The sequence below is a fragment of the Colossoma macropomum genome, unplaced genomic scaffold (assembly GCF_904425465.1).
Source record: "Colossoma macropomum unplaced genomic scaffold, Colossoma_macropomum, whole genome shotgun sequence".
Taxonomy (NCBI): Eukaryota; Metazoa; Chordata; class Actinopteri; order Characiformes; family Serrasalmidae; genus Colossoma; species Colossoma macropomum.
The window spans coordinates 40,065,103-40,088,945 of NW_023494787.1; the positions used below are offsets into that span (position 1 = coordinate 40,065,103).

General features: G+C 37.5%; 2 protein-coding genes across 5 annotated transcripts; both read left to right on the forward strand.

Moving 5' to 3' along the window:
* The first annotated feature begins 306 nt into the window (after window positions 1–306).
* Window positions 307–8,399, forward strand: olah (oleoyl-ACP hydrolase). 2 transcript variants are annotated; one of them, XM_036567340.1, is made up of 7 exons: window positions 307–438; window positions 1,438–1,572; window positions 1,958–2,096; window positions 3,647–3,746; window positions 4,154–4,323; window positions 5,794–5,876; window positions 7,319–8,399. In XM_036567340.1, the coding sequence occupies exons 2-7, from the start codon at window positions 1,443–1,445 to the stop codon at window positions 7,459–7,461; spliced, it is 765 nt and encodes a 254-aa protein (XP_036423233.1). In that variant the 5' UTR covers window positions 307–438; window positions 1,438–1,442; the 3' UTR covers window positions 7,462–8,399. The 2 variants fall into 2 exon arrangements, with proteins under 2 accessions (XP_036423233.1, XP_036423232.1); XM_036567339.1 differs by lacking the exon at window positions 307–438 and adding an exon at window positions 610–696.
* A 2,003-nt stretch (window positions 8,400–10,402) lies between these two features.
* Window positions 10,403–22,083, forward strand: tekt2 (tektin 2 (testicular)). 3 transcript variants are annotated; one of them, XM_036567337.1, is made up of 11 exons: window positions 10,403–10,422; window positions 11,407–11,451; window positions 11,560–11,738; window positions 14,351–14,476; window positions 16,464–16,669; window positions 17,367–17,510; window positions 18,102–18,216; window positions 19,310–19,417; window positions 19,550–19,693; window positions 19,841–19,920; window positions 21,785–22,083. In XM_036567337.1, exons 3-11 carry the CDS (start codon window positions 11,583–11,585, stop codon window positions 21,975–21,977), a joined length of 1,272 nt encoding a protein of 423 aa, XP_036423230.1. In that variant the 5' UTR covers window positions 10,403–10,422; window positions 11,407–11,451; window positions 11,560–11,582; the 3' UTR covers window positions 21,978–22,083. The 3 variants fall into 3 exon arrangements, with proteins under 3 accessions (XP_036423230.1, XP_036423229.1, XP_036423231.1); XM_036567336.1 differs by lacking the exon at window positions 10,403–10,422 and having other exon boundaries at window positions 11,184–11,451; XM_036567338.1 differs by lacking the exon at window positions 10,403–10,422 and having other exon boundaries at window positions 11,184–11,451; window positions 11,570–11,738.
* The last annotated feature ends 1,760 nt before the right edge of the window (window positions 22,084–23,843 follow it).

Genomic DNA, 23,843 nt, shown 5'->3' on the forward strand with positions numbered 1-23,843 from the left:
AAGAAGTTCAATTAACAGAAAAATGAAGGCAGTCAGGTTATTACATATTATGAAATATACATTGTTTTTAATTTTCAATTATATATTCAAAATGAGATAAACTGACGTATATGACTTCATCTTCATAACAAAATGAATAACTCTTCTGTGTCAGATACACGTCATCTGTCCTCATAATATAACACAATAAAACAGTGTGTTTTATTAGCTGTGTAGCGGTGAGAGCTGAGAAAGTGGTTTACAGTTCAGCACTGTGGTCTGTAGGTGGCAGCATTGCGCTCTGAATCAGGCTGAGCTCGCCGAAGAAGAAGCCAATCCAGAGCTTCATTCAGCAGCTCTGTGTTTGTGAACGTTCAGCCACGTTAATTTTAATTAAATTTAATTTTAATGTTGTGTTTTGTTTACGGAGCGCTGAAACAGACACGCTTCATCTTCGAAGTAAGAAAGTGAACTCAAGGTGTTTGTATTTTGTAGGTCTGGACTCTCCAGCGTGTTCAGAAAGTGGGCCAAACGTGATCTAATGAAACATGATTTTTCATAAGGTTTGAGGGTCTTGAAGGCACCTCGGGCAGGTTGTGAACTCGAGGAAGTTGTTTAGTTCCTACTGTAGTTTTTCTGCGGTGTCAGCAGTGATCCAGGTCCACTGCAGATACTGCTGAGAGTCTAAGGCTGAAATGTGCTGTGTTTGACTGGCAGGTGAACAGTTTTGGGTTTATTCTGTGTTTTCTGCTTTTGGTGATACTTAGTAGTCAAAGAACTGCTGTAATCAGCAGTGATGGAGGGATAATTTGGTCAAACTTTGAAGCTCTTAAAGAGCTTTGAGACTTATAAAGTCTGAGGCTTTACAAAACTGAAGCTTGTCTCTTTAGAATTGCATCAACTGCTTAAAGGGGAAATCCATCAGTTTTTCAACATTTCTGGATAATAAAGTCATTGAGAAAGGTTTGGTGTGAAATGGTTTGTTGTACACTTGAAAAAATATGGTTCTTCAATGGGTCTTTAGTGAAGAAAATGGTTCTATATAGAACCATTAACACTTAAAGAACCTTTGCATGACTAAAGAGTTCTTCAGATTGATGGAGAATGTGTTGTATATATATTCTGTTATAAAACGGCTTGCTGTAGATATTCAGAATCAGGCTCAGAATTGCATACGTTACCCAGTGAAATCTCAGAAAACATACTTCGGGAATGCTGTCATTAGTACAGAGGAAACAGACTTATGTAGATATTCTGTTAAGATTCTACAGAAAACAAACTTTTCAGTGATGTAGTACATGGCCTGGGCTGTGGGCTGAACTAAGCCTTCAATGATGTTGCCTTCTTTTAAATGCAAGTGGACATGAATTGACAAAATATGCAGATTTAAAAATACTGACAGGATCAAATACATAATTTATGTCTGTTCTGCCTTGGCTTAATGTTTTATTTCTCTAGTTGGAATGGACAAGGTCATTAACTGCTTTAGCAAGCAGCCGGACGCTGTAGCCAGGCTGATCTGCTTCCCTTGGGCAGGTGGAGGCTCCATTCACTACGCTCGCTGGGGGAGGCTCCTTAACAGCTCTGTCGAAGGTATTTGCCAAGATCATCTACATACATACATACATACATACATGTTACATATAGGATAGTATACTATTGTAAGACTATAGTATTGTGCTGTATTTGTCACACCATCCAACTGGTATTATTTAGTAGAATTATTTGTTTCATTTCTTTAATGCTTTAAAGGTTTGATGGTGTTTCATATTGTTGTTTTTTTTTTCCAGACTTTATTTAATTGCTTTCTGAGATTTCTGAGAGTTATTGGAGGAAAAAACATAGTTTTGTACTCGTACTAACAGCTTGACTTGTGTTCACAGCCGGCTGTGTAAACTGGTCAAGTTTGTATTGCAGAATTGGAAATGTTCTACTTGTCTTCATGCTCAGTTTTTTGTTTTTCAACATCTGAATGCAGTTTATTCAGTCAGACTGCCGGGCAGAGAGGGCCGAGCTAAAGAACCATTCTTCCAGCACATGCAGCAGATCCTTGATGAGGTCATTAGTGTGCTGTTGCCAGAACTAAGGGAGAAACCGTTTGCCCTCTTTGGACACAGGTTGGTGTTACTAAGAAGCTTCATGAGATTTCTTTTTAAACAGTAACTTAAATCCCCCACACCGTTTAATGTGAATGTTTCAGTTTGATATTACTGTCTTCTATACTTTGTCATGTTTTCTTGCACTGACATAAATGTAGATTCTTAAAATTTCACAAGACTTCTTTTTTGATGCTGTAGAACAGGCATGTCAAACTGGAGAACTTCCGGGCCAAGATGCTACAGAGTTTAGCGTTTACCCTCATCTAACATTCTTAATTGACGGCTTTGCTAATTAGCTGAAAAGCTGAATCAGGTGTGCTGAAGTCTGCAGTGTTTTGGCCCACAAGGACTGGAGCCTGACATACGTGCTATAGAAGAACCACGTTTGGTTCCCGAAAAACCTTTCAGTTATTTATTTATTTTTTTAAAGTTTAAAGAACCTCCACATAATGAAAGTGGTTTAGAACTTTTACATTATGTTCTTTAAACTTTTACAAGGTTTTTCACACTCAAAAATCCAAAAGTGATTTTGCTGGCATCACTCAGCAAACCCTTTTTGGCACTTTTTTCATATTATGTAATGATGTGTACAGTACTGTGCAAATGTCAGAGACCCTTTTTTTATTTAATTTTTAGTCAAAACAGCTTCTATTCTTCTCAGGGGATTTGCAGAGAGGTCGACAGAGATCTTCAAAGTTCAGTTTTAGAAGTTGGTTGTATTTTCTGCTTCTCATGATCCAAATAATCCCAAACACATTCAGTGATGTTGAGGGCCAGTTCATTGTTCTGAGAACACCAGCAGCTTCTTCGTTTGATTTGCAAATTTTCTGCTTTTTTCATCTGTTTCCTTGTTTTCAGTAACAGTTTCTTGATGGTTACACATCCTTTCATCCTTAGGGCTGAGTCTTCTTACAGTGGAAGGATGGACAGAAACTCTGTGGATTTTTTCAGATCTGAAACAAGAGTGGAGCTTAATTTTTTCCTCTTTCTCAAAGAAAAAAAGTGCTGTTTAGCTGATGGTGACAGATTTGATGGTCTTACAGGTCCTGCGTGGTTGTCAGGAGTCCCACTTTCTCTATATCTTTTAATATTTTTGCTCCAGTTTTGGAAACTCAATTTTTTTCACTTATTTTCCTTATAATCACATCAGAAATATATCCTGAACAATAAATAAGTTGTACTAAATGGCATTTTGACTGGAAATGACAGTGATGATGGTGGTGTCTGACTTTTGCACAGTGCTGTACATACTGTCAGGTTATTTTTTGGCTTCCATAGGACCTCTGGGATGTGGGATCAAAGCAGTGTTTTATTTACATTTTACAGTGTCCCAACTTTTTGGAAACAAGGTTGTAGTTTCTAATAGAAGTAAAAAAGCAATGTATATGGAATTCAGATCCATTCACAGTCTGGATTGTGAGTTCAAAGGTCATTTGCTGGCAGTGTTTTAACTTGTTTTTTTTTTTTTCCTTTGTTTACTTCTTATTATTGTTTGTGTTTTCCCTATTTATCAATACAGTTGATTTGGGCTATATAAAGTAACTTCTTTTGTTCATTTGTGCCACCAGTTTTGGTGCCATGACCAGCTATGCCTTTGCTGAGCATGTGAAGAACGTTCACAATCTTGAACCAGTGCACGTGTTCCTCTCTGGAGCTTCTGCACCTTATGTAAGTGTGGTTTGCTCTTTGTGCTCATTTGAGCAGAACAATGGTGATTTCAAAGATAGCAGCAGCACAGTATAGCTTACAAGGGTACCACCTCAATATAACACCAGATAAAAGATGCCTTAAAGTCATAGTTCAATCAGGCAGCAGTATTTTGGTTAAGGCTAGCTACATTAGCATTGCTTGATTGAGCTATCCCTTTAAATAGAGTAGCGTGACTGTTATCTACTGGTAAATCATTACATTTGGTTGATTGCAAAGCATGAAATAATTATCATAGTGACTTCAAGTAGTGTTTGTTTTTTAAAAAGTTATTTTTCAGTCACTCTCTGCAGATAAGGATGGTGCTCCTGCATGTAAGGAATGTATCAGATGCATATGCTAAACTAGTGTATGATCCTCTCTCTCAGTCTGAAACCAGATTACAGGCCCCACGGAGAAGCCACCTGTCTGATGAGGAATTCCTCCAGTGGATGACCTCCATCGGGGGAACACCTCCTGAAATACTGGCCAATCCTGAGGTGCTGAAGCTATTTTTGCCAGCCTTGAAGGCGGACCTCAATGTAGTGGAGAACTACAGGTGGGTGGGATATATTTAACTATGTAATTTACTGCATATTTACACTGTTTGGCATAAGATAGTGAAATGCAACAATATAATGACAATACATTTTATTTAAAAGAACCTTTTATGAATGCATTTGTAAAAATGCAGGCCAGGCTGCTTATATTGTGAAAGAATAAATGATCATAGCAGAAAACCTCAAACAAGAAACTTTAAAAAATACATTTAAATAAATTAAAACATTAAAAAATAATACGTTCTACTTATCATCTGAAATATATGTTCATGTGTTCTTCATGTTAAAAGACTGGATCTAAAAAGACTGGGGAAAAAATAAAACATAAAATGTAAAATGTGCCATAACATTTTATGTTTTACCTTTTTTCCAAAGTGTTAAATTTAGGAAATCATACCTAGTTTAGCCATCACGAAAAGGATCAATGAGATCCTCAACTGGCAGTGAACATATTGTATTTAAACATGTAGAGAAAGCACTGTTATATTCTATTTTTTTAAGGTTTTGTTGATATTCAATAGTGATAGAAATTCAGCTCAGTTTCCAGTTACCTCAGATGGAGGCATTGCTTTCCCCCTTTTGGCACATTGAAAGAACTGTGCAGAAGTCAGAGACCTTCCTTTCATTTACTTATTACCAGTCAAAATGACCATTTTGTGTTCCGAAGCAAGAATCTCTCAAAGATAAAAGCTTTAAATGCTGTTTATCTCGTGCTGACAGTTTTGGTGGTCTAACAGGTCTTGCAAGGTTCCATTTTTAAGACCTTTTTGAACTACAGTGGAAACTCCTGTTTTTCACTTATTTTCTTTTGACTTCCCCCTTTCTTGTGCAAGTGGATTATTTTATGTCTAATCTCCTGAGAAATATCTCTTTCAGCCATTTAATGTCTATCTCAATTCTGGTCCCTGAGATCTACCACCCTGTGTGGTTTAGCTCCATCCCAAACCTAGCACACCTGAAGACCTATTGAGGCATCTTAATATTAGAGCCATGTGTGTTGGATGTGAACTCTCCAGGGTCATAGATCTCTAGGACCAGGATTGGGCACTCATGGTCTCTTTGAAGAGCAACATAATGTAAGTGACTCCTCTGGGAATAGATTTTGTTGGAAAAGTACAGCTGTAACTGGTTGATTTTAAGATTTGAAGGAAGGAAAAAGTAAATGGCAGTTGAGTGTACAAAAGTACTTTCCTGTTAAATGTATGTTTCCTGCTTTTTTCCTGACACTGGACTTGCGCTTAATGGCCATTTTGACTGAAAATGAAATAAACAAAAGTTTGGTCTCTGACTTTTGCACAATACTCTATATCAGCTTTTTAACTAATTAATTTTTAATTAACAAGCTCCTTGTGTGCTGGATCAGGTGTTAAAGTAGGTCAAAAACAAAATGTACAGAGCATGAGCCCCCCAGGACTGACTTTAGGAACCACAGCAATAACTATTTTACCTCTTGTCTTTATGTGTTGCAGGTGTAACAGGCCGACCAGCCCTTTCCTCTCTTGCCCAGTCTCGTGCTTTGATGGCAAGGAAGATTTGCCACATGACTTACAAGGTCAGAGATGGGGTTATCCTTCCTTGTGTTATTCCAACATTATTACTCCATAGAGCCATATGGACCAATCTGAGGCATTGCTTGTATCTTAGGACCACAAAGCAGTTTTATTGTGTAGCCAAATTAGTCCTAATCTATTTTGTCCTGTACTAAAGGCCTCTCAAAATGATTAGTAAGGTAAACCTGGGGGAATTTCATTCAGCTTTAAGTTCTGTTTTGCTTTAGATCAGTGTTTCCCAGCCCTGGTCCTAGAGGCCCTGCATATTTTACTAGTGCTTTCCAGGCTCCAAACACACCTGATCCAACTAATACTTGGCCCAACTAATACTTAAGACCCCACACATAATGACAGACCCCACACATAATGACAGATTTCACAGATTTTTTGCTTTTAGTCTCACTTCGGTCACCAAGATTTACCCAAAACTAAACACAACACACTTTCAGATTATGATCACACAGAATATTGTGGCACAGATTGCTTTTTTTTGCAGTCATATGCACATTTTGCATAGAAAAAGTGGACAGCTGCAAGGTTTTTACAATACTGATAGTGATGATTTATTCTCATTTTAAAGTTACACTATGTAAGATTTGGGGATTTGGAGACCTCTCTGGTGGAAATGTGTAATTACACATTTTGTAATCTCAGGTGTGCTTTAGACCCATTCCCTGAGCAAAAGAATCTGATGATTGCGAGCATGTTGAATATTTAAAGAGTGTTATTGTCATTGTATCTTCTTCAGAATAATGTTGATTTCCATTTCTCCTTCTTTTTGAGCCTGTGTCGGTGATGTTAATATGTAAAGACATAAAAGTGGTCAGAAAAACTTAAGTGAAATCCAATCGAACACCTCTGACCTTAAATTACTGTTTCAGGCTTTAAAGGGTTACTCACAGTAGTGCACACACACACATATTAGCATGTTTTTTTTTCCCTTCTTACTCAGTAGTACTGCTACTTCTAATTTTAACAAACAAACTTAAATAGTGCAGCTTCAAATAAGCAACTGAAATTGGGGCCCTAGTAGAAATTGGCATGATCATAGCAATGAATCATGCCAATTTCATTGTATTTCAAATTTTAAATATCAAATTGTATCCTTATGTTAAGCTTGCCTTTATTGGTTATCAGTTTTTCATGCATGATCTCAGCACAGCGTCTTTCACAGATGAGAGAATCAGTGTTCCTTCCACACTACAGGATGTTGAGTCTGTAAATATTAATATTGTAATATTTAGGATTCGAAATCACGTCATTAAGGATCATGCCTTATGGCGCATCAACTTTTCTTTGTATAGCACACATGTTATTATAGAGTATAACAGCTCAGAATTTAAAGCTTAATGAAAAATTTCACGTGAAATCCAGTTCATCTGTAATTTGAACAGATATTAGCATCGCTATGACTACAACATGTTCTTATGTCTTTTTTTAACAGCATGGAAGGCTATGACTAGTGGTGATTTCACTGTGCAGATGCTCTCCGGATCACACTTCTACCTGAAAGACCCAGCAAATGAGAAACTCATATTGGACCACATTTCAAAATATCTAGAGACGGCTGAGATGGACTACTTGTAGAGCACATTTGGAAGGTCCTTTCCAGGAAGCCAATCAAAATGCTAATGTGGGAACAGAACTTTTTCATTGATCTACTGCAGTTTAGATGACAGGCATTCAAACTGGCACACTGATTTCCATGTCTTACTAGGAAATGCATTACTAGGTTTATTTTCATTTAGTTTTCTTTTTCATAATTTGCTTCAGTAACCAGATTATTTCTACTTTCCAGACCAAATCATTATCATAAAATATGCTGTTTGTGGCATCATTTATTGACAAGACGCATTGAATTACTTCAACAGCAACAGTGGTACATGAACTCAAAGTATTTTGCTGATACAACAAAACCAACTTTAGGAAAATGCTTTCTTAGCTTTAATGTATAGTAATGTAAAGAGATTTTATCCTCTTTACATTTATTTAAGTAACTGTGAACCATTTTATTATTTTCCAAAATGCCCTCTATCAGTTTTTATGCTGATCTGGGATCATTTTAGCAGGTTCTGTTAATAGACCAGATGAGAATGTGAGCATGGACAGCTTAATCTTGAATCTGTGTAAAAGAATATTCTGGACCTGCTCCATTAATGTGCAATTAGGCAGTAACAGTTTGCTGACATTACCTCTCTGAAATGGAAAAAGTGGTGCAGCTAAACTGAGCGTCCTCTGTGTTGTGTGTACAGAGTGTGCCGTCAAACACTACACGTTGGCTAATTATTAGCCAAAAACACTGGCCTGTCTCATGCCCCTGTACATCTTAAATATATGATGAATACTGTTAATAGTTCAAACATAATACCTAAAAATAATAGTAATGTAATTGTAACATAAGGATTAAATATTGTATTGACTTATAAAGGAGTATATTGTCTTGCATCCTTTTATACAGAACTTTGTAAAAGTATTCCTCACCTAGGATGTTCAAGCTTGTGAAATAAAGTTTACAGATTTTTTAAGTACATTTGATCTTATTCAAAACCTGATGCTCAGACTGAGGAATTATAAGAATAAAATAAGGAAACTCATTAACAAAATGAGTAAATACATTTTAATAAATACATTTAATAAATACATTTAGTGCACATTTTCTCTATTCATTGTGACAAATCGGATAAAATTTCTTGGCAAGTTCCTAAAGGCCGCAGTTTTTAAGTGCTTACCACAGATTCCCAGAAAGATTTAGATCAGGTGTTTGACTGGACTGCTCAAGAACGTTAATTTTCTTTCTTATAAACACCAAGACAGCTTTCCCCTTGTGCTTTGGCTCATTGTCCTGCAGATTAAAACAGGTGTTCTTGTTATATTTGGCAATATTTTACAAAGCTATTGAGAGTGAGAGAGAGTAACTAAATTCAGCGATCTTACACATTTACAGCATGTCACATGGCACGAGATGCATGTCAGACTGTGCAAATTCAGTTTAACTGCTTGTCAGATTATAAATTTTCTATGGATGTACAATGCATGCATGCTCTTTTTTGCTGAAAAAAGGACCACAAAAAATGACTAAAATTTGACTTACTTAAACGTCTTTTTTATTAGCCATAAGTTCTTTTGCTTTTCCTAAATATAACTGAGTAGAACTACATTTGCATTTTGAACCTTTCTTCTGATCTGTGCATCATCTCTGACTTTCCAGATAGTAAGAGGATGACAGACCACTACTGGCCCATTGACAGCAAAGCTGGCATCCCACTGGCTTTTTGCTCAGTGTTTTCCAGGTGGCCGACCAGTGGTTAAGCAGAGTATTAGACAAAATGGCACTTTTCATCGCTCAGTTTCCACCCACAGTCCAATTTACTTATTTTTCCTTCATTTCTTTCTTTCATCGTCCTTTGTAAATTAGTTTAGTATATAATTTTAACAACAATATCAGAAATAAAGTTATACAATTGTAACCAATCTAGCTCAGTGTCAGCAACAACAGTGGCGTGCTTTACCGGCTTCCTACAGGCCTACAAGAATGGTTCAAAGAAACCATCTGGTTTGGGTTTTGCAGAGCCTAAACCCACCCTCAAGTAAAAAGTAAAAGTACTGTTGCTTCTGTGAAATAATGACTCAAGTAGAAGTAACAACTTGAGTAGAAGTACAAAAGTAGCAGGTGAAAAAAACAACTGTAAGTCAACCTAAAATTAAAATGCTAGTTTGCCTGTCAAATTGTCTTGATTTTTGCCTCTAAAACATCTTCTGATGATGTCACCAGGCACCAGTGGGTGGGGCAAAAGAATGTTAACCAATGATATCCTATCTCACTGCTCACCGTCCCCTCCCACCACCCCCACAAAATGTTTTTTTTTTTCAACAAAATAAAATATAGTATATTTGTCTTACGTTAATTTCCAAAATTAAGGACTCTTTGAATTTAAACTATGTTTGAGGAGATTAAAAACTTGTTAGGCTTTGCATTGCAGGACAATAATCTAGATGGCTGGGGATGGACCAGCCGTGGCAAACAGTCTACAGGGTGCTGACCTTATCAATCCGAGTGGGCTGATATATCCTAGCTATCTTGGTTGCTTTGAATGCTTCTTGGCCTTCATTGTTACTTTTTACCGCCTGACTGATTCACCTTAGCAAAAGAACCCTGTGGAAAAAACAAATAGGGTTACATTCTAACATACATGTGACCTACAGATAACATACTCTAACAGTTTTAATGAAGCCTAACTTGCAACCCAGCTCCTTTATCCTTCATATGACATCATTTTCCTCTTTCATATTCTATATTTTCCCTCATACCTGTACCTGCATTTTTGTACATCTATAAAAAGTGGCTCGCGCCACATCTCCTATGTCAGAGCACCCTCGAACGATGGCGTCATCCAATGAGAGACTGTTTAATGTTCGTTGCTATGGCACTTTAATTATTGAGGAGCAGTCGCGTCCTCGTTGCTAGGAGACCGGCCGCTTTGTTCCGCAGCGCTGTGGCGTCTGAATTACACGCGCACAAAAGAGCATCTGCGGATTCCAGCGCTGTGGGTGAGTCAAACGCCATCGAGGCGCTTAACGCAAAACTACCAGACCTTTTGAGAATGAAAATGCTGCCGCATTTATGTGCCGATTTGCTAAACTCTTATATGAATTATGAACTTATTCTTACTTTTTAGATGATTTTTGGTCGTAGCTTTATAAGAAAAGGAGTAGAAATGTGAGTTCTTTTTAGAGCTAATGTAAAACAGGTTCCAGCAGAGAGTGAGGCTGAGGTTTTATTTTACTGAGAAACCTAATAACTGGCTGCATGCCTACATATAGTCCTCTCCTGGATCACAAAGCCATTCTTTGATTCATTTTCTCAAATAATAATAATAATAATAATAATAATAATAATGATAATAATAATAATGATAATAAATAATAGAAATCAGCCCATTTATCTATAGCCTATTTTGCCTAAATGTATCGTATGGGTGCGTCGTATAGGTATACAATTACAGTCTGTAGCCCATCTGCTGTCCTGCATCACTAATCAGTTTCTAACAACAGTACTGTTGGTAACTAGATGTTATATTGGTGGTGGACCATATGTTTGTGTACATTTGCCACCCAAATAATAAAATAATATCTGGTCACCAGCTGAATAAGATATAAATGAAATATGTTTTTCCTCACCTGCCATGGCAGTATGCTTTAGCTTAGGATGTTTGACAGTTTGTTTTTTTTAGGTTTGTTGCTTTTTTTCTGTCTTAATTATGCATATATCAGCTGTCCAGTTTTAATTTGTCCTTTTCATTGAGGTTAATGTTGTGCATATCAGATGCATGCTTTATATGGAAATGTCACACTGGTTGTTGGCTTTATGTTAACTTGTGCTCTTGCTATTGTTTTGATTGTCTTAATTGGAAAAAATGAATATGTGCTTACAGTAGTGACATTGTGGCACTGCAGTCAGTACGCTACCATTGTGATGTTGCACAGCCCTCATGTAACCTGCTGTGATATTGAAAAATAATACTTTGTGCCCAGGGGCTGAAAACTTGATGATCCAAGCCTGACTGTGTACCTCAAAGGGTAGGTATTAAAGTGGCTGGCTGTGTATATATGACATAAATAAATTCATTGCCTGCACTATCCACCATAAAAAGATCTGACTGGATTTCAGTAATCGTTTATTCTCAGTTTGTCACAGCTGTTCTTTAGTCATGGCCACCCTGAGCATGAAGCCAGGCCTCCGCTGCAGAGTGCCTGACTGGGAGAACAGCAATGAACAGATCTCAGAGACCGCACAGCACAGGCGACACATTGCACACGAGATACGGCAAGAGGGGCGGGCTCTGCGAAATGAGACAGCCAATAAGGTAATGCATTAGGAATGGGGGTGGGTCTTAGGGATTGCAGTACCAATTAAGACAGATGTTTTATCAAAGAGACTCAAGTTTCCTGGATGTAAAATGTAAGAAAATGTGGTTACTAAGGCAAACGTACTTGGTAACTCTAACTTGGTTTACAAGATGCTGAATATCTTGTGTTAGGGTGCGCATTAGGCGTTGCATAGACTACCAGTCGACTAATAAATCCACTAGTCAGCGCTGTGGGCAGCAGTCAAGGATGCTAGTGATGCACAAATCTGGGTTTTCTGGAGTCAACTCCGACTCTCGACCTCTGCCGCTGGAGTGGACTCTTCGACTCCTCTTAATTTTAACCAAGTCAGCACCAGATCTGATGATAAAGGGATCTAGCAGAGATTAAACCATCCTAAATGTTTAGCTAATTTTTTGAGTAGCTACAGATAAAATTCAGTAATAGTACAGTAATATGATAAAAATTCATAATTATACCAAGTAACATCAGATAGCCCGACAAATGAGCCCTGTCGAATGTTTTAACACATCTTCCCATCAGGCTGTTTTACATAACAAGAGGCAGGGGAAACGTGGACTGATGTACTGAGAAAATCATTACTGTCTTCATATTTCTACAAGGTCTTAAGTTGGCTTTGTATTCTCCAACTGCTTATTCAACTTTTCCATTCCACCTTAAATGACGCACCAGCTACCTTAATAGTGCACCAGCACCAGAATGTACCTGCGTTTAAGATGGAATTTCAAATTTGAATAAAAAACTGGCAAAGAAGAAGTCAACTTCAGCTTCATCCTCTTTTTTCTATGAAAATTATTGTTTGTTTTTGGCTTTCATTTTTGTTCCTTGTGCTATTTCTAATCATAAGCAACACTAATCATGAAGAAAATAAAGAAAACTCACGCTACTGAAATTCTTCTTTCCTGCTTTACACATGCATCCATCAAAATGTTCTTCGAGGCAATTATAGTGAAAAAACAGTCGACAGAGTCTAAGAGTCGACTCCAAGTATGTTGACTCTCAGAGTCTCTGGCCAAGACATGAACCCAACTCCTCGGAATCAACTTCTGATCACTAGTGCACAGTATGTGAAATACACACTGTAAAACAATTGCGCTTAACTGGTTTACTTATTTGTTAGAATTACTTATCTAGAAATCTAGCAACACTTATTATTTCTTATATAATGAATAAGTCCTGCAAACTAAAGAGTCTTTTGATGGCCAAAAAGCTTTCCAGCATTCTTAGCGGATCTGTTGGTTTCTTCTAATTTTTCTAATTTATAAATGTGATTCTCTTTGCATAATGTTATTTTTGTGTCATAGAATACTCTCATGCTAAAATGTTTGGATGCATTTTACATGCTTCTGTTATTCTCACTAGTTCAGCCCACAGCCATGAATGCTAACAGAAAGGCAAGTATGCATTAAGCTATTTAAGTCCTTAGAAATGGGTAACCCTAGTCTTATCTAAGCCATTTAATATAATAGGGTTGTTTTAATTGATACCAATACATAGCACTAGGGAGTATATTTGATTCAAGTTCACAAGTTAACAAGCTAACAAGTTAACAAAATCAAGAGTAAGTGAAGTAAAAAAAAGTACAGTACTGCCAGCTCAACTGAAACGTTTTAATTATTGGGCTGTTTTATTTAACCTTACTTGCTGAGGAAGTGTGGATCACTGAAAACTGGAACTAAAATATAAAGTTATTTAAGCTTGAATCTGTTAAGTAACTTAATTTTTAAAGGCAATAACTTTGTATGGTTTCAACTAATAAAGTCAACTAATTTAAGTTTACAGTGCAGTGGCAGTAAAATCTGCAGTGAACAGGAAGAAGGAAAGAACAGGAGTAAGTTTTTCTGCTAAACACAAAGAACAAAGTACTTTATAAGTTTAGAAATACTACACAAAGTGAGGGCAATTCCACTGCAAGCTGCATAAGACTGCGCTAAAATGCAGATTTGTAAAGCTAGGCTTAAACTTGATGCAACTGGTGTGAGGGTGTACCTCCTAATTTTTGTAACATGGCGCATGACAAAGCGTTTAAAATGGATTTAGCTTGACAAACAATCGTTTGTTTTCTGTTGGACAGTGCACAGACCAGAGCCAGTTTTAATTCTGTTAAAAAAGTGAGATTCCGAGAGCTGTGGTGATTCTAGCGTGCAGTTTACTTCAGCCTGGCTGTGCACTTCTTTGTGCCTGAGGCTGAAATGTACTGAAATAAAATAAACTTGCCAGCAGTGCACATCTCACACCTCAGACTGCAGCAGCTGCCGCTAGAACCAGCCACTATAAGCGAGCTACTAATAAAATACTTTTCACAGACATCCAGAACGCTAACATTTTTCTTTAAATGTGGAAATGACGAGTAGTTGACTATTTTTTTGAATGACTAATCGACTAGTAGAAATGAACAGTCGTGCAGCGCCTTATGTGCATAAGCTTTGGTATCACCAGCACATTCACTAACCTGGCCTACAAAAGAATGCTTTGGGATACTTTGTACCACCTAGGTTTTCAAAGAAGTAAGAGAGGTGCTCCTATACATGTTGTACCACATAGGAATCCACTCCGTCTAGTTCCCTAAGTTTCTTCATTTTCCTTTCAGACAAGCTGGGATGAGTATGACAGCAGTCGTCGGCTGAGTGACAGGATCAGTGACATCGCACGTTGGAAGAAGAGCCTGGAGGCCTGCGCACAAGAAGTGGATGCAGAAATAGACGCTCTCACAGTAGTTAGTACCTTATCATAGTTACTGTATTCCAAAGAGGTTTACTAAAGAACTACCACAAGTACCTTGTGACCAAAAGAATGAAGTAGCCCAAACACATAGAAACATATGCAGATGGTGCCTATGGAATCTGATAAAACTATAGAAAAACAGTACTGTGCAAAAGTCTTAAGCAACTCAGAAAATTGTTCAAAACTTTTTATCTTGGTAGTAAGTGTGTTTTTTTCTGTAAAACATAAAACATTTTATTGTATTTATAAGTACAGAGTCCTGAGTTCTCGCTGCACACCAGTCACTTTATAACAATGAATTACACATTATAGCTATGTTTGTTTTGCTTTGTGAATTAACATAATGCCCTAAAACTAGTGTTCCTAACATGTTATATTGTCAGTGCTAAGTAAGTTAGAACCGGCTTGCAGAGTGCATTATGACTAACAAACCTGCCTACTCATAAACACACACAGAACTTATTTGTCATTATGGGTATAGATTGTTATTGATGGTCATATGATATTATAACCCCATTGTAAGAGCTTGTAAGTTGTATTCATAGAAAGTGTTAACGGATTGCTTAGCTAAAGCAGGTAGAGGATGGTAATTGTAAATACTGAACGTCTCGAGGAGAGCTTTGGAAACAGTTAAGCTAACACACACATATAAAATTATAACATACAGTTTATTTACAACCCCATTTCCAAAAAGGAAAGGATTCAAAGAATCTGAAGAAATCTCTGTATGTAAGAGACAAGGCCAAAAAACAGTATTTGCAGCAGTGAGTACTACATTAAAAACAGACATGATTCTGTAATGGAAATCACTGCATGACCTCAGGAACACTTCTGAAAAACACTGTCTGTGATTACAGTTTGTCGCTGCATCCACAAATGCAAGTTAATACTCTAAAACACAAAGAAGAAACCATATATAAACAGGATCCAGAAATGCTGCCACCTTCTCTGGGCCTGAACTCATTTAAATTGGACTGAAGTGAAGTGGAAAAGTGTCCTGTGGTCAAACAGATCAACATTTGAAATTCTTTTTGGAAATCATGGACCACTCAGCTTGTTATCAGTGCACAGTTCAAAAGCCAATATTCATGATGGTATAAGGGTGCATTAGTGCACATCTGTGAAGACACCATTAATGCTGAATGATATATACATGTTTTGGCAACACGTTGCAATCCAGACGATGTCTTTTTCAGGGAAGGCCTTGCTTATTTCAGCAAGACAATGTCAAACCACATTCTGCATGTATTATAGCAGCATTGCTCCATATTAAAAGAGCCTGGGTGCTAAACTGGCCTGCATACAGTCCAGACCTGTCACCCACTGATAACATTTAGCGCATTATTAGATGAAAAATACGACAAACGAAACCCTGAACTGTTGAGCAGCTGAAATCCTGTATCAAACAAGAATGGGAAAACATTTCACTTTCAAAACTACAGCAGCGTCTCCTCAGTTCCCAAACACTTACAGAGTGTTGTTAAAAGAAGAGCTGATGAAACGCAGTTGTAAACATGCCCCCGTCCCAACGTTTTTGGAATGTGTTGTTGGCATCAAATTCAAGAGACTACCAGCAGTATGACTGACGGCTAACCTTTGATGCAGATCCACAGTTGTTTTAACCTATACATGTCTAGGTTTATTGTTGTGGTTTTGCTGTTCATTACATATTTTAAATAATTATTATTACATTTAATTACAGAATTAAATACATGGTTATGTAACAAATTATATTTGTATTCTTTATTGAGAAAACCATGACAAAATGTAAGGGATGATTTTCTTTCAGTATACACAACAACAATTTCAACAAATTCAAATCATGATAAAATATCCTCTACTACACATGAACATAAATGTTTTTTGCTTGAAAATCTAGAATCTGCATCTTTGTCAGAATTGCCCAGTTTCTTTTAATGACACCAGGCTTTTGTTTTTGGCAATCTCTTCTAAATGATAAGCGAAATGTTTGTCTTTAGGCAAAGGAAGAGACAGAGCGAGCCCTTGCAGCCACAGTGCTGCCCCTAGAGGTCTCTGCTGAGTGCCTGACCTTGAGAGAGGGTCGCCGGGGTAATGAGCTGGTTAGTGACCCAGTGGAAGCAGAGCTGAAAAAGGAAGTGGACGTGATTGATGGGGCACAGCGGGTCCTGCAGCAGCGTATTGACCAAGCCTTCGAACAGCTGTGGTGAGGGCGAGAGAGAGTACAAATGTGTGAGAGAGAGCAAGAGGGGATGTGTAATGATAAACAGAATGGAATGGGAAGTTTCCTAATGAGAAAGGAATTTAAAAGCGTTTCGTTTCATTTAGCAGCACTAATTTCTACAATGTATGAATATAGCACTTTGTCCCTGTAATATCATACATCATATATATATATATATATATATATATATATATATATATATATATATATATATATATAAATGTGTGTTTATACCAGTTTATACTTTATACGTTATACTGTACTGGTACATACTGTATACTGCATACTGTACTAGTATATCCTGTATATTGCATACTACTTCTCATAGTACTATACAATATAGTATCCTCTCAATTGCCATTATGTACCATGTACTATACCATAGCATCACATGATCACCAGGTGGTTACATCTACAGTTATGTCCTCCTGAAATGACCACATGGCATTATGGGATGTGTATATCACAAAAATAATCCTGTCCACATGCTGTGACATTTGGCTGGAGTAGTACATCATCTGATTGTCTTTGACACACTGGAGAAATTCATTTTGGTCATTTACTGCATACGACTTACTATACTTGGACACAATCAGTATGCAAGCAACATGCATTTGGCTATTTTAAACAGAGTCAATTCTAGGGGTCTGTTGGCCCTAGCAGTGACAAATGTGTTCAGTTTGCTGCAGGAAGCCCGTCACCAACTGATCCTTGACCTCCAGCACAAGGTGGAGGCTTTGGATGTAGACATGTCCTGCCTGTCCCTCACTGTGACATCACCTGAAATCTCACTGAAGCCCAATCCCACTAGAGTTCCACCTGGGTAAGCTAAGAAGTTAGGCTACTAGCTCGTAATCCTTCAGTTGAGGAATTGTTCTCATAATGGCCTTAACGAGACATTTTTTCTTTTTTATGCTTTTTTTCTATTTTCAAGTAGACAGACAGAAGAAACAGGGAAGGACAAAAATAAGTCAAATAAAATGAAAAATAAACAAACAGAATTATTATATTACTTATTTACTAATTATTATAATTATAGTGCAAAGCACAGATACCGTATACAATTTACTAAAAGACTAGTCATGTCTTTATGATTGATTTACCATATAAATACCAACATTTATGTTTTATAGCTCTTCTTAAATTGGTTCTTAAAGCTTAAGTTGTTTGTTTCTTCTCGAATTTCTCCTGCATGATATCAAGCCAGATTAGACTCTGCCAGTGATGAGACCTCTCAGAACAAAATGAGACCTTTTTTTTAGTGCATTTTCATTGGTTGAGCCACAGCAGAATTATGGCACAATATATATCAATAAATATCATTTAATTTATACTGATACAATTTAAGGGCAGTTGAGATGAAGAACACTTTCTTTTGTAGCAGCTCTTGCTGAATCTGAAATTGGTGTTGCAGTTCCACAACCCCCCAGCAGTGGGAGCAGTTCAGCCACTACAATGTAACCAGAGCCAAAGAAGAGATGCAAGCTTCTCTACAGCTTAGAGAGAATATCAGTATCTCTAGAGCTCAGGTATGATAGCTGATGTGTGCGTGTGGTTGGTGGTGTGAATTTCCGTGAATCTTTGAGACTGATTATTTCTCTTCTTCTTAGATCCAAATCTATCTGTGTATTTGTCTATATTTTCTGAAAAAAAAAAAGACATAGCACAAGGTTCTTTTCATCTCAGTAGAATAACGGTTTGTTATACAAATAAAAAGCTAATATACAGTTCTTTGCAAAAGCCAGACACCACCCATCATTTATTTCATTTCCAGTCAAAACACCCATTATGTACAAATTATCCATTTTTTAGAAGATATTTCTCAGGAGATCAGACAGAAATTAATCCACTTGCATAAGCAAACAGAAAGTCAATGGAAAATAAGTGAAAAAACAGTACTTTCTAAAACAGGAGCTCACAGAATTATTAGAAAATGCAGAGCAAACGGAACTCCTAACAACTGAGCAGTACTTATAGCACTTAAGGCTTTCATGAGAGAGAGGAGAAAACCAAGCTCCACTCTTGCTTTAGGTCTGACAAAATCCATGTGTTTCTGTCTATTCTTCCACTGTGAGAAGACAAATCAACACTATGAGTCTGAAAGAATGTGTAGCTGTCAGGAAGCTGTTACCGAGAAAAGGAAACAGACAAAGAAAATTTGCAAATCAAGCAAAGAAGGTTGCTGGTGTTCTTAGAACAATGGCCTGACCACCCCAGAGTTCATGAGATTCATAAAAGTAACCAACTTCTAAGACTGAACTTTGGAGGTTTGGAAAAATATCCCTGCAGATTTCTTTGAAAAATTGAAATCAAGTCTCCTGAGAATAACAGAAGCTGTAACAAAGGCAAAGGGTGGACACACTAAACACTGAAAAATAGTTTTTGAAGCTTTTAAGTCATTTTATATACATATATATATATATATATATATATATATATATATATATATATATATATATATATATATATATATATATATAAATGTTTCTGCTTTTCTTTTTTTCCTGACACTTGCACAGTCCTGCATATATCATTTTAATTGAGTAATACAATTTGAACTGATTAATTGTTACAGCCCTAGAAAGAAAGTATTCCATTCTAAGCATGTGCCTTTTCCCTCAGGTGCAGAATGAATTGGAGGCTCAGCGCATAGCCACAGAGTTCACCCTCCGTAAACGCACTCATCATCTGGAACAGGCCCTCCAGGAACTCCAATGGCAGCTAAAAACTGTAACATTTCAGCCCCTTCCTTCATCTCATGTTTCTTGGCCTAAAAGTAGACTGTACTGAAGAACTGGAAAGGAGATTTGATTCTCTGATTTAGTTTGTGTATTGGTCTGTGTTCTCCCGTCTGTCTATCAGACTCAGGATGAGATAACTGACCTGGAGGGAGATATCCGTGGATTGGAGAGGGACATGCAGGCTAAGATGGCTCCACTAAAGCTGGTCCACACTCGTTTGGAGAACAGGACCAAGAGGCCTGGTTTGGACCTGTGCAGAGATGAGGTAAACCTCAGGACTTCATAATGGACTTTTTTTCTTGAAATAAGTTGACATGTTCCTGAAATGTTCTTTCATGTTTTAAGTTCAGTACAAGTTTGTCTGTTGGTACCATTTAAAGTGGTCTAATTGGTGCTAATGCTCTCCATTCAGGTGCAGTATGGGCTGGTGGAGGAGGCCAGACAGCTGGATTCTACCATTCTGGCTCTGAAACAGAAACTGGCTCAGGCTCAGTGCGTATTACTTATTCTATCTATCCTATCTAAGTGTCCTATGTGCAGTCTTTTTTTATACTGCAAAAAATATCTTGTATCTCCTATCAATATCTAATCAAATTTTGCTTTTTTAGGGATAATGTCGTGAAAAACATAAAATTATCTGCCTCTAGATCTAGAAATAAGCTGAATAATGTGAATAATGCAATCAAAACCTCAAAATGAGAAACATTAGATATTTAGACTAGATATAAGATGACAATGTAACTTTTTGTCTTCCAGTCTATCAGTGTGTCTTCATTAGTGCTTACCTGTTAAAGATTTCATTCAAACCAAAAGACACTTAAAGGAGTTCATGTTGCAGGACAAACAGTAAAATAACCTAATAAAATTGCATGAAGCTGTCAAACTACATTCAGCTGTAACACTGTTTTAAATGTGTCCTTGATAGAAACACTTACACTGTGCTTAAACACACTGGCCACTTTCTTCAAGTCAGTCTTGTATGCTATAGGTACATGATATAGGTGTACAATAACAGACTGTCGTGTGTCATTTGTCCATTTCTGACCACTGGGCCATTTATCACCAGGTGGTAGTGTGTGTGCTGCTGGTATGGGTATATCAGGCACAGCAGTGCTGGTAGGGTTTTCATTAACTTCCTTGCCACAGCTTGGTTCTGGGGCATTTTTTGCTATAAGTGGTATAGGCAGTTGCTTAGGGCCCCTGAGTTACCAGAAAGCTCCAAGTATGTACTTGTACCTAATATAAATAGTCGAAAAAGTGAATCTTAAAATAGTTATGGTGGGTGGTGGGAGCCCCCAAGTAGGATGTTGCTTAGAGCCCCTAAATGTTCAGAAACAGCCCTGTCTAGGTTGAGAGTAGTCCCATGGGGTCAGATATGATCACATAACAAATGTCTAGGGACAACCATGAGAAATTGTGGTAATAATGTGGATGGGAACAACTCTGAGTGTGAAATTTTGAAAACACCTCCTAAAGGCACACCCCAAGATAGGGGGTCGATGATGTGCTCATCAACACTGATGGACATCAAGCATACTGTCAGCCAAGGTGCAAAATACACAGGGTCCTGGGGGTCTGAAACCCCCTAATTAACAACTTAGACCCCCCTGAATGTCTGTAGAATGCGCTGTAGCAGACTGGTTCAGCCAGTTTGTCCTTCACAGCCTAGCAACTGTAACTATGCCTAAGATACATCTAAAAAACTTTATAATATGCCATAGCATATTTGTAAATCTGAAAACTATCCCACTTTCCCAAGAGTTTTGTGGAAAGAGTGAATTGTTACCTATTTCTCAAACCGAAGACAAAAGAGGAGATCTTAAAGATCTCAGTTGATGTGTGGAAGACCACATTACCAAACTAGAAAAGAGCATTTTCAAAAGAATAATTGTTAAACCAATCATGGCGAGTGAGTTAGCAGCCTGCCAACTCTGGAGAAGCCAGCCAAAATGGGAAATCCCAAATACCAGGGGGTACTTTGCACACTGCTGTTAGCACAATGACAAGTTAACATGGCTGAAAAGTCAAGATCACGTCTGGCCCACCAGACGAGTTCAAGAGTCGTCCAACAATATCCAGCCAACAGTGGTTCTGTGATATGATAAGGAACTAGATTTGGAGTGTGAAACTGAGTTCCTGGTGGGCCACAGCTCTGCAGAAATTAACGTCCTTGATGGACTTACAAGGCAGGTGTTTTTAGTAAAAAGCCCAGTGTATAAACAGAAGGGCTAAAAGAAGTACCTGAAAAAAATCTAAAGGAACTGAGTTCCTGTTTTAGGTCTATAAAACAAAAGGCTACCTCCTAACTTTGGTCTTTGGTCTGGACTCAAATCCTTTCTCTTGCTCTGATTTTCAGGGACTCCTTGCAGTCTCTGCAACATCATGAAGCCCAGATGCTGGAGGATCTGTCTCTTAAGCAGGAGGCCCTGGCTCTGGAGCAGCGCAGCATGCAGACCCGTCGCCACCTGACCCCCACTGCTCAAAGTGACACCTCGTCCATGGCTGTGGTGCCCCTCGCCAACTCCAGAGGCAGGCTACAGCTAGCCTAAGCTAAACACTCAGACTGTTAGCCAGCCTGAACTGACTTAGTTTAACCTTTCACTGACTTATCACAGCTTCACCCAAAAAGCTCCTGCTTTTCTCCTAAACTCCATATCTTCCCGAAAGCCTTTGTTCGTCCTAGTCTTCCTATTAAAAGCATCAAGAAATACTGAAAACAAGAAGCATCACACAAAAAAAAAAGTATTTTATGAGTGTTTAGTGCATTTTGATGTTTTTTTTTATGTTAGTTGTACAATAATGTGGAAAAGTCTAAGCACACTGTTTAAACTGTTTGTCTGGACAATAGAGGTATTTCTGCCTGCAAAAACACCATGTAACAGAATAAATTAAAAACAAACATCAAGGCAGTAAAAATATAACAAGAATTTCTTGTTATCAAAAAAGTAGTTGGGAGGTAGTTGGAAGAATGCAGGTTTGGTTCCAGATACCTCCAGTCACTGCAGACATTTGTTCAAATCCATCACCAACACTCCTGATTTAACTCAATTAAGTATTAAACAGCCAACCCTGATACTGGATGATAACTAATAATACTGTACAGGGCTGCCACTGGATCAAGTATTTAAAACAAAATGATCATATTATTATTACAGCAATGTCATAATGAGAAATATTAGATATATTGACTAGATGACTGGTGTATTCACCTTACTGCCCAGAGCCCAGTTTTTGCCAGGAGCATGTTAGTGTTTAAGACCATATTAAGTGGTAGAGAGAGTGTTGAGTGTGATGCTTGCTCTGCCACTTAAGAATCATTATTGTGCTAAGATGCCCAAAATTTAGCCCAAATAAGCAGCTTTTTTAGACAGAATTGTCTCAGGTGCCTAAAACTTTGGCACAGTACTGTATATCATAACAAATTATTCACTCCACTCTTAAAAAAGATGGTTCTTCAAGGGTTCTTTAGTAAAGATAATGGTTCTAAATAGAACCATGAACATGAAAAGAACCCTTTGCATGATTAAAGGGTTCTTTGCATTGCAAAAGGTTTCTTCCAATTGTGAGAGAATGTGTTGGATGTGGTTCTATATAGAACCTTTTTGAAAAGGGTTCTATATAGCACCAAAAAGGATTCTTCTATTGTTACAATTTCAGGCTTGGTACAATAGAAGAGCCCTTTTTGATGCTATATAGAACCATCTACAGCACACTGCCCATCAATTTTAAGTACCCTTTTACGATTCCAAGAGCCCTTTAATCATGCATCAGGTTCTTTGAGTGTTCATGGTTCTATATAGAACCATTTTCTTTACTAAAGAACCCTTTAAAACTTAAAAATTTTTTAAGTGTATACTTTGTGTTATGTAGAAGTTTAGAATCAGTGGGGAAAAATGTTGTGAATAATGTAAATGAAATGTACTTGTGTTATTACATTTAGGTTTACATATGAAATGCAGCAGCAAAACTTTTTAAGTAAAGCTAATGATGCTACTAAACTTCAGTATATTAATAAAGATGGACTGTTTTGCTTTAAAAAAAAACAAAGGGTGAAAAGGACCTGGCAAACAAGAACACACACACACTCAATAATTAAGAAAAGCTTATGCTCTCAAACGCTCACACAGCTGGAGGGAGTCTGATCGATCCTGCAGTTTGCAGTGTGCCTGTTCCACATGTGACCTTAATGTCTCTAAATGAGTCTGTTTGTGTCACACTGTCTCTGGGGGAAAGAAAAGAGGAAGAGGATATTACACAGTAAAGTTTAATGCTTTGCAAATATTATCAAGTTGGGCCCAACACACCGGAGTGCATATACTTGGTACGTATTTATAACAATGGTTTTTATTTAAATTAAACTACTACATGTTCAAAAGTTGACCATTGCAGTCGCATACTTTGTAGATTCTTACATT